This window comes from Pteropus vampyrus, unplaced genomic scaffold, assembly GCF_000151845.1.
Source record: "Pteropus vampyrus isolate Shadow unplaced genomic scaffold, Pvam_2.0 Scaffold361, whole genome shotgun sequence".
NCBI lineage: Eukaryota > Metazoa > Chordata > Mammalia > Chiroptera > Pteropodidae > Pteropus > Pteropus vampyrus.
Genome location: NW_011889142.1, coordinates 102,358 through 113,283, shown reverse-complemented (window position 1 = coordinate 113,283; position 10,926 = coordinate 102,358). Strand labels below are relative to the sequence as shown.

General features: G+C 36.5%; 1 protein-coding gene across 1 annotated transcript in view; it reads right to left on the bottom strand.

The window, feature by feature from the left end:
* Nucleotides 1-6,997, bottom strand: part of ZDHHC15 (zinc finger DHHC-type containing 15) — a 49,101-nt gene extending 42,104 nt beyond the window's left edge. The window contains exons 1-2 of the mRNA XM_011379511.2: nucleotides 6,982-6,997; nucleotides 6,101-6,127 (exon numbers count right to left, since the gene is read on the bottom strand). Coding sequence (XP_011377813.1) covers nucleotides 6,101-6,127; nucleotides 6,982-6,997 — 43 coding nt within the window. The remainder of the gene's footprint in view (nucleotides 1-6,100; nucleotides 6,128-6,981) is intronic.
* Nucleotides 6,998-10,926: the final 3,929 nt, after the last annotated feature.

Sequence of the window (10,926 nt, the reverse complement as noted above, 5' to 3'; positions counted from 1 at the left end):
TTGTGAGATAGGTAATAGGATAGGGATAGTCGATTAACTATAGGGGTAGTGGATTATGCGAAGCCACACAGGTACTAACTACATAACGTAACCAGATTTTAAACAGAGGACTTCTGACTCTAAATCATAAGTTCTTTTCAGTAGTCTCAAAGACTACACACTTTTGAATCATGCATTGTACCGTTCAGACGATTATAAAAGTGGCTCCTCACTTATTTTTATACCATTTGCCACCTAATAGCTCTACCGATATGGGAAATCTCAGTATTCTCCACAGACGTCATTATAAGACTGAAGGTCAGATTACTGTTTCATTTTGAGTTCTTGCATGGTAAGTTCTTATTATTTAAATCCATCAGAAAGACTCAAGGGAATGATGTTACGACCAAGTTAACGGGGCTGAGCCTCTCACACATATATGACTGAATTGAAAAAAATTGGTCCAGTGCTCCTAGCCCTCTGGTAAAAGATTTCTTTTTATGTGCTTGATTTGTGTAATTGTGAAATCTCATTTTAAAATTCAAGCAACATAAAGTAAAAAGTAAATGTCCACCCTACACATACATCTAATCTCCCACTTCTACCTCCTAAGGTATATAATACCTGTTTGGTTTGGTGTTTGATGTGTATCATTCCAGATCTTCTTATTTTTATATGTTTATATGTTTATATGAACATAACACATATGGAATTTTCATAATATTAAAATTTTTTCGTTGTGTTTCTTTTGAAAGGTAATACATCCATCCACAAGGTTCAAAAATGTGAAGGTATAAAATAATGAAAAGTCTTCCTTCTGTCCCTGTCCCTCAAGCACCTAGTTCCCTGGAAGCAAGAAATGTCAGTGCACAACTTTATTCCGTATTCTTTCAGACTTTATACATTTAAAAGCACCAAAACGGTGTGCTTTTTTTCACACAAATAGCAGTATTCCAAACACACCGTTTTTTACCTCATTTCTTTTTCGCTTGCTGTAAGTTGGAGATCATTCACTTAATATGACTCGGAAAGAGAGAGCTTCCTCAGTCTCGTTTTAAAAAGCTGCACGGGATTCCATTGCACGAATGTACCATAATTTACTTAGCCAGACTATCTCTGATGGGAACGGTGCTTTCCTCCTCCTCTGGCTAATACAAATAATGCTGTAATGAATAACCTTGTATATATATCATTGGCACATGGACTGAAAATATCTATAGGATCAATTCCCTTAAGTGGGATTGCTAGGCTCAAACCTAGGCCTTTTGGTAGATATTGCCAAACTGCCATTAAAAAAAGTTTTCTGTACAATCTCATCACCAATGAATGAGAGTGACTTCCTCCATTGCCTTGCCCTCGTGAAGTGTTATTACAACTTTTTTATCTTAGGCGGGGCTTTTAAAATGTTTCTTTGTGTGTTATCGTTACTGTTTTTGTTTCTTTGACTTCATGAAGTTTATACAGGGAAGATTCCATAACTATCTAGGTTAGAAGGGACATATGTTAACCCCCGTTCCTTCAGTATGGAATGGGAATATGGGACCTTTGGTTACAAAGAATTTAAGAAAAATAATGTTATGTTTACCCTCTCATTGTGTACTTCAAAGGTAATAAGCTTCAGCAATTTGGATCACCTGAATAGTGAGAACTAAACTGTTACACTTGGTAATATTTTAAAGATATTTATTTTTTGTTCCAATGATTGGGATGGGAACTGTGGGACTGTAACTTGTTTCAGGTCATACTACTAATTCATAACCGGTCTAATCATGAAGCTGGCAACAGCTGGCTCCCACTCCTGTATTCTAAGCTTTCACAGAAGTTATGAGTACTTTTCTATAGATGGGTGGAACATGAGATTAAATGGCCAAGCTAAAGTCATTCAGTAGATCGGCAGAACAGGAACTATACACTAGATTTAATAAAAATCTTAGAGAAAGTCAAGAACATAGAGATCATTTAGTTCAACCTCTTCAGTTTATAGACAGGTAACTGAGGCCCAGAGAGGTAAGTGACTTCATCAGGGTTACCCAGCAAAGTTGTAGAAGAAATGGAACCGAATTCAGCTTTCCTCACTTCTGGTCCAGAGCTCTTTTCCTCAGAACAGTGGCTCTCAAATTTCAGTGTGTATTTAAATCAACTAGGGAGATTATCAGAAGGCAAATTCCCAAGCTCTACACAAAGATTCAGAATCAGTAGTTTGAGGTGGAGTCCAAGAATCTAGCAAGTCCCCCAGGCGATTCTGAGACACATGAACCATGAGAAACAGGGTCTTAGAGCTCTTCGGTTGTTTGGCCTGTGTCCCAAGGAGGAAGCTCCTCTTCAACATGCCGGGCAGGCAATTCACCACATCGCCGCCACCTTCCAGCCCGCGCTGAGTACTACTGAACTATGGATAGGCCCCATGATTCTCAATTTCCTATCTAGAATTACTATCTAGAATAATCATTCTTACAAACTGCAGGGACAGTGAGTCTTTCTTTTCAGGTGTGGTGCTCAAGTAAGATTTCAGATAACTAGAGAGATCAGACAGCTAGTGAACTGTATCCGTGAACTGCCACTACTCAATGACCTTGAAATGAAGTGGGGGAACATCTTTTCGGAGCAAGCTGGCACAGTAGAGCCTTTTGCTTATCTGGTAGCGATCACAGTCATGTGATCCCAGAAGCTGCTGGAGCTGTGATTACCATATGAAAGCCAGAAGCTTTTCAAGCGTTTTTTTTTTTACTTTCCACAATATGAAAAGGTTTTCAGGAGCAGAAATCAGCTATAGGGAACATGACCAAGTCCCAGAGAAAAGTCCATCTACACATGCAGTCGTTCTGAATCGAGTCGCTGTGTTGCACTGTCAATATCCCATTCTAGGAATAGCTTCTGAAATGAGAATTACTACTTGAGCTCTTTTCCCGAAATAAATGATTTATAAACACCTTGATAAATTATGGAATCTGAAACTACATGGTGGAAGTAGCATAAAGTTGTTATTACCAACTTTCTTCAGCCAGCTAGAAAAGTTGCCTTTTCTAGGTGTCGCTCCCAGGGACTAATGGGAAGTGAGTGATTGTGCGTGTGCGTGTGCGTGTGCATGGGCGCGCATGCATACACGTTCTTGTGTGACTAATAATGAATGCTATGGCTGTCACTGTGGCAATTATCTAACATACCTCTTTTCCTTAAAAGGTATTGTTGGAAGCTGTTTAGTTTTAAAAGACACTATTTTCTGTAATATCTTTTGTATAAATTGACCAAAAGCATTGGCCTGGGTGATGGGGTAATTGGGGGAGGGGCGTACCTTTCAACTGCATACTGTTATTCAGATAGGAACGGCTACTGTAGTTTTAGCAATTGAAAGAGCCCTCACTCAAATCCAATTTTGGCTCAAGCTAGAAATCCCCAGATTATGATCGAGAGTAAATTTGTCACCCAGACAGTCACTTCTCCCTTTGAGTATGACACCTAGCAATGAGGTGTCGACACTAATATTTGAGAGCCTTACTTCGCTTTCATTGCTTTATAAGCTCTAACGAAAAGCTACACCTTGTCTCTCAGCTATTTGAGGGAGTGTTTGGTGAGAACGGGGTTAGAGGCCCATAGATTGTAGTCAAAGAGCTAAGGATAGGTCACGAGAATACAATTGCTCAAGAGTTGTCTCCATGATTTAGCTATCCACTAGGAGAACATGAGATTTTTCTTCAGAGCTGGTTCCCAGGTTTAGCCAGCTGTTTCAGGTGTACAGCACAGTGATTAGACATATAAATCTGGTACCCATGTGACAGTGCACATAGTTACTACAATATTACTGACTGTATTCCCTTTGCTGTACTTTACATCACATGACTATTTTGTAACTACCAATAAAAGTACCAGTTTGGGCCTTCTGAGCCACGCTTCTCTTGCTCAGGCCTGCCTCCACGTCTGGAAGTGGACTTTCCCTTCTAATAAAACTTTTCTACTGTAGGAAAAAAAAGTACTCATTTGTACCTCTTAATCCCTTCCCCATTTTTCACTCATCCCCCTAACCCCTCTCCATCTGACCATCACCAGTTTGTTCTCTGTATGAGTCTGTTTTCAGTTTTTTGGTTCATTTACTTTGTCTTTAGAGCGCACATATAAGTGATATCATATTTGTCTTTCTCTGTCTGACTTACTCCACTCAGCACAATACACTCTAGGTGATCCCTTTACTCTTAGTCTGTGTGTATCTTTCATTCTGATGTGAGTCTCTTGGAGGCAACATATGTAAGGATCTTGTTTTCTTATCCATTCAGCGACCCTATCTTTTGATTGGAGCATTTAATCCACTTACATTTATGGTAATTGTTGATAGATATATAGTTCTTGCTATTTAATTATATATTTTTTCTTTTTTTTCCTTTTTTCTTCTTAAAGAAGTCCCTCTAACATTTCCTGGGCAAGAAAAAGTTACTGTATTTCCTGTAATACTGGCTTGGTAGTGATGAATTCTTTTAACGTTTTCTTGCCCAGGAGGCTCTTTATCTGTCCTTTGGTTCTAAATGATAGCTTTCCTGGGTATAGTAGTCTTAGTTGTAGATCGTTGGTTTTCATCACTTTGAACATTTTGTGCTAGTACCTTCTGGCCTGCAAAGTTTCTGTTGAGAAATCAGCTGACTGTTTTATGGGAGCTCCCTTGTAGATAACTAACCGCTTTTCTCTTGTTGCTATAAGAATCTCTTTGAATTTAACCTTTGGCATTTTAATGATGAGGTGTCTTGGTGTGGGCCTCTTTGGGTTCATCTTGCTTTGGACTCTCTGTGCTTCCTGGGCGTGTATGTCTATTTCCTTCACCAGGTTAGAGAAGTTTTTTGTCATTACAGTTTCTTTCTCATTAAAATGGACATAAGTGTGTCTACATCATTGTGTTGATGTAAATATTGAAGGAGACAACATATATACAATACTTAGGAGGGTACCTGGCACAATAAATTATAGTTTCCAGTAATAACAATATTTTTGTCATTGTTCCTATTATGAAAGTGCACTATCTAAACCCCCACCTAATTTCTCTTGAAAGCTTATTGTGGAAAGTTATATATATGTAATCTTTGACCTTAAGAACCATACATAAGAATAAGAAGCAACTCAGGACTTGCTTTAAGGCTATAATAATAGTAGCAAGCATTTAAAGGGTAACCCATATGTGCTTTACTCAACACTACTGTAAATGCTTTACATGCGTTAATTCATTACATTTTCACAACAACTTTATGAGCTAGGAAGCATTATTATTTCTATTCTACACATGAATAAAATGAGCACAAAGAAGGTAAAATAATTTACTAGGATGTAGTGAAGCCAGGATTTGAATTTAAACAGTTCATCTTCAGAACTCATACTTTTAACTATTGCGGTCTACTGTCTTCCCGCCACTCTGCTCTGTGGCTTTTATAGTCAACACCTCTGTTAAATGAGTAACAGCAAACAGGAGATTTAAAATGGCACAATATGAATGCTATGTAGTTAATGAATTAAAATTAATTCCCATGAAGTGAGAATTGAAAGTGGCTATGTAAAGTGGCTACATAAACACTTACGATTATGCCTGATAAAATAATGTAAAGCTAAAGGTTTGTCAAAACTCGTGCTTCACTTATACATTTTTAATGGAAAATACCTTAATATCTTTAGAATGGTAGAATAAACTGCAGACCAAGCCAAGATGGGGATGAGAAGTGGAGAGTAGTACAATAAATATATTGAAAAAGTGAGGGCGAAGGACTTAGCCCTTAAGAGCCCCCAGTAGAGCCTTAGTCCATGCCTTGAAGAGGGGATGATTTGGATTTAAAAAAAAAGGCAAGGTATCTAGGAAAACAGTGATGAACCAAGAGAGAGCCTAGGATCACTATGGCCAACAGAGTGGCTATCTGTGCCCTTCTCTATCATAAATCCTGGTAACTTTCAATTCCTGTCCTATAGCCAAAGGGGCCACTGAGAATGTGTTTTGCTCCAACCTCTGGGTAAATTTCTTAAAAACCATCGTCCTAAACTTTTCACTTCTGTGTATTCCTGGGAAAGTTGCTCAAATTATAGGCTTTCATGTAACTCACTTTTAGATAGAAAGAGAGATACAGTCCCCCCAATATAATTCACCGTACCCTCTTACCTTTTTCTGCTGGGCTCAAAACAGTTACTGTGGAAAAAGAGGAAAAGGTCAAAATTAGTGACATTTTAAAACATAATTTTCTAATCCATTTTTCCATAGCATCATTTTTGAGCAATTTAGTCTGTGGTACTTTAGGGACTCATCAGCCTGCTGAGATAAGGGAGGGCAAAGATTAAATTCTATCATTTGCTATCTTCCTTCATCTTAAACCTTGAGTAGTTAAGAATTTCTACTCATTCAACAAATACGGGTATAACTTGATTTTTTAAAAAACAGCAAATGGAAACACTAAAGCTATAAAACATGGTAGTAAGATCTGAAAAGCCGATTAATAAGGAGATGATTATTCATTTTCTCAAAGTATTCACTGTCCAATGTCTTTAAATACCAAGCACCTCTTGTATATTTAGAGGTAATATATAGTGTGGAAGTTGCATGCCAGCTCTGAAGTCAGACTGTCTGGGACAGAAGCCCAGTCACACTATTTTGTGATCCTGGGCAAGATCCTCAACTTCCCTGACAGTACCTACCTCACAAGGTTACTTGAGATTTAAATGAGTTAATGCATGTAGTGTCAAATGAACATTATTATTATATTTGAACTAAGATTTCACACAATCTCAGAAGTGAAAGAGACTTTAGCAATTTTCTAGTTTATCTGTCTCATTTTACAGATGGGAAAATGGACTAGAGTAGCATCAAATGATTTGCCCAAGATCATAGAGCAAGTCAGTGGTAGAGTTAGGACTAGATTCCAGCCTCGAGGGCTTTTCCATGTGCTGTGTCTGCCTTTCTCAATCATTTCCTGCTGGCTTACCACGATATATACAAAACTTTTGTCAGAATGTCATTTGTACGAACTGAGGCCTACCGGTCTTTACCGGTCACCACCGACATCTACGTGCACTTGTACTAGGGGCTGAAGAAAGGTGAAATTACAAAGCGTGGCTCTCAATCTTGAGAAGCTTTAAATAGGATAGTTTTTATATACAATGATAAACACTTAAGGGTCAGAAACACGGAGGGAAACCCAGCAAATGAAACTATATTCTAGCGGCTATTGCCTTGGGTTCTTCATCAGTCATACCTTCTCTTTTTCTCCATTTGCAGGTGTTTTTGTTGAGTCTTTAAAAATTCTCCTTTTAATAATGATTTGAATGGACTTCGTCAGATTTCCATTTTTGTCTGTGCCACCGCACAGAGTTAATCTTCAAAGTATAGGCAAATATTTTTTCTTCCTTACTATTTCTTTTATGACTACAAGCATTCATGAAATCTCTATCAAATGACTAACTGATCCAAAGTTCAAGGAACAGAGACTTTAGAGACCACACATAACAAAGAATACAGATCTTTACAGTCTTTAATATAGAAAAAAATAACTGAACAAGTGAATAACAACTCAGAACAGGAAGCAAAAACAAACCCGGAGTAGCGAAGAATCAGACTTCTATTTACATAGGTAAATATAAAAGCCATGTAGTATTGTATTTTTGTTTTTTCACTCTTCTTTTATTTACTATATGATTTAAAAGACAAATACATAAAGTTAACATGTTAATTGTAATACACAAAATAAACACTAGGGAAAAAAATCCATAGGTACATATAGAAAAAGGAATTAAAGGAAAGCAAAATGAGTACACTAAAAATAAATATCAAATAATAACGCAGTAAAACAGTGAGCTATCACTATACACATATTAGAATGGCAAAACTCTAAAACAATGAAAACGCCAAATGCAGAAAAGGGTATGGCATAACAGAAACTCTCATTCATTGCCCATAGGAATGCAAAATGCTACAGCCACTTTGGAAGGCAGTTTTTCAAAGATATCATGTAAATAGTAACCAAAAGAGAGCTAGGGTGGCTATACTGAGACAAAATAGACCTTAAGTTAAAAATTGATACAAGAGACAACGGAGGATGTTTTATATTGATAAATGGACTAATCCATAAAGATGACATAACGATTATAAAAATCTACATATCTAACAATAAAGTTCCAAAATATACGAAGCAAACTGACAGAATCAAAGAGAGATGCAAACGATATTCAAATATTAGCTGAAAACTTCAATACCCATTCTCAACAATGGCTAGAACTACTAGACAGAAGATCAATAAGAAAATAGAAGACGTGAATAACACTGTAAACCAATTAGACCTAAAAAGTCATGTAGAAAACTGAACCCAAGAACAGAAGAATACACATTTTTTTTCTCAAATGTACATGGAACATGATCTAATAGGTTACACTACAAAAAAAATCTCAGTAAATTTAAAAGATTGAAATCATACAAAGTATCTTCTCTGACACATGGAATTAAACCAGAAATTAAGAATTCAATGAAAACTACAAAATTCAAAATTATGTGGAAATTAAATAACACGCTCTTAAACATTCAGTGGATCAAAGAATAAATAACAAGGGAGAAAATACTTAGAGATGAACGAAAACAAAATACAACATACCAAATCCTATAGGATACAGTGAAAGCAGGACTCACAGAGAAATTTGTGTCTGTAAATGCCTATATTATCAAAGAACACAAATCTCAAATCAATGACCTTTATACCTTAAAGAACTAAAACAGAAGAGCAAACTAAACTCAAAGCTAGCGGAGGGAAGGATATAGTAACAAAGCGAGTAAAGAAAAAACAAAATAGAGAACACGAAAACAACAGAATCAATAAAACTGAAATTTGGGACCTTGAAAAGATCACCTAGAATGAGTGAGGGGGAAAAAAAGAGAAAGAATAAAATTTCTAATATCAGAAATGTAAGTGGAGATATTGATAGAAAACTTGCATAGAAAGGATGATAATAGTAGAAACAACTGGATGCCAGCAAATTAGATAATGTAGGTGAAATGGACAAATTCCTAGAAACACAGAAACCAACAAAACTAACTCAAGAAGAAAGAGAAAATCTGAGCTGACTTTTAAGTGAAAAGATTGAATCAATAATCAAAAACCTCCCAACAAAGCAAAGCTAAGACCGGAAGGCTTCACTGGTGAATCGTACCAAATATTTAAGGAAGAATTAACACCTATCTTTTTCAAACTCTTCCAAAAATTTGAAGATAAAAGAATACTTCCTAACTCATTCTATAAGGCCAGCATTACCCTGACACTCAAGCTAAAAAAAAGACATCACAAGAAAAGAAAACTACCTGCAAATATCTCTTATGAATATAAGTCTAAAACTATTCGATTACTAGCAAACCAATATTAATAACAAGTTACTATTTAATGAGCTCTTACAATGTGTTGTCAACTGTGGTACATGCTTTTCATGTATCATTATTTAAAATCTCATAACGACAATGCTGTAATGGCATATAGTAGGTGCTAAGCAAATATTCGTGGTATGAAAGAACGACCACACAAATAAAGTGCATGTGAGGTAACTGATGTTGACAGAGAATTTTCTCAACCTTCCCCAGGTCTCCTAGTTACTAAATGGTGGAGTTCAAACTCTGAGAACTGTAAGACAAAAACACTACTTTTGGCTTCAGTTCTAATCTCATATCAGAGAGAAAGACATCAGGTTCTATTTCTGTAAAGAAGTTAAGTCCTTAATATTACTTTTTGAGTCCTGTTGAAACTCAGATCTGTTAGTCTGGTTGTGTTGTTTTGGTATCAGGCAGCCTTGACATCCAATTCTCCATTATTTACTAAACAGGTGACTTTAGGGAAATTTGATTGAAGAAACTCAGGTCTCTCACTTGTTAAAGATAGTAAAAAGAAAAAAAAAATCACAGGATGACTGGTGAAGCCAGAACTGGAAGTCAAGGCTACTTTACCCTCCTGTTTTTTAAATAATGGTAACTGGTGCAAAATGTTAGGAAAACATTGTTCGGGCCAAATAACATACATCTGCAGGCTACATTTGTACTGTGAGTCACAAGTTTTGACCTGTATTAGTTGAGAGGAGGCAGAAAGTTAAGATACTGTGGAGGTTAAAGCATGGACTGTGGAGCCATGCTGCCTGGGTTACCATCCAAGCTTGGCTATTTTGCCAGCTTAGTAACCCTTAGGCCAACTTCTTATTCTGCTGTACCTCAGTTGTCTTGTCTTTAAAATGGGCATAATGATAGTATGTACCTCATCGGGTTAGTATGAAGATTGAAAGAGAGAGAGAGAGAGATCATTTAAAAACAGTGTCTGGCATGTAACAAAAACTCTGAAAATATGTTCAATAAAACAAAATAAGCTCTAAGTTTCCTTTCAGCTTTTACTATTATATGGCTTAAGAAGAACTTGTAGGAAGCCGATTATTTGCACTGATTCGAACTTGGTCTTTACCTCCATTTGCTCATCTGCTTCTCAGTTCGCACATCTGCATAATGGGGACTGTAATGGCACCTGCCTTGTATGGTTATTGTGAGGATTAAATGAGTTAATATAAAGAGAGTTGATATATCTACAATACTCAGAACATTGACTAGCACAGACTAAGTAGTATTTAATTGTTAGCCATTATCATTACTCATTTTTAAAATGATCGTTTAGCAAAGCTCATGTAGGACAGTATTTAAAAACGGCAAAATACGTTTAATAGTGTTTATAACATGGCATTGGTCCTAGACGCAAAGTCCATACCATAGTAATGGAGCGGAACTTTTAACCCTTCAATCAATCATTCAAAAAAGCAAGGCGGCGAGGTCTAAGAATAGAAAAACTTACCGGTCATTGCACAGTCTACTCAATGTACTTCAGTTCCAGATTTAGATTCAAAAGAAAAGTAGCCTAAAATTTGTATGCGTGAAGGCAACTAATTGAATCTGTTTAATAACTTTGTGCATTTTCCATAATAAAT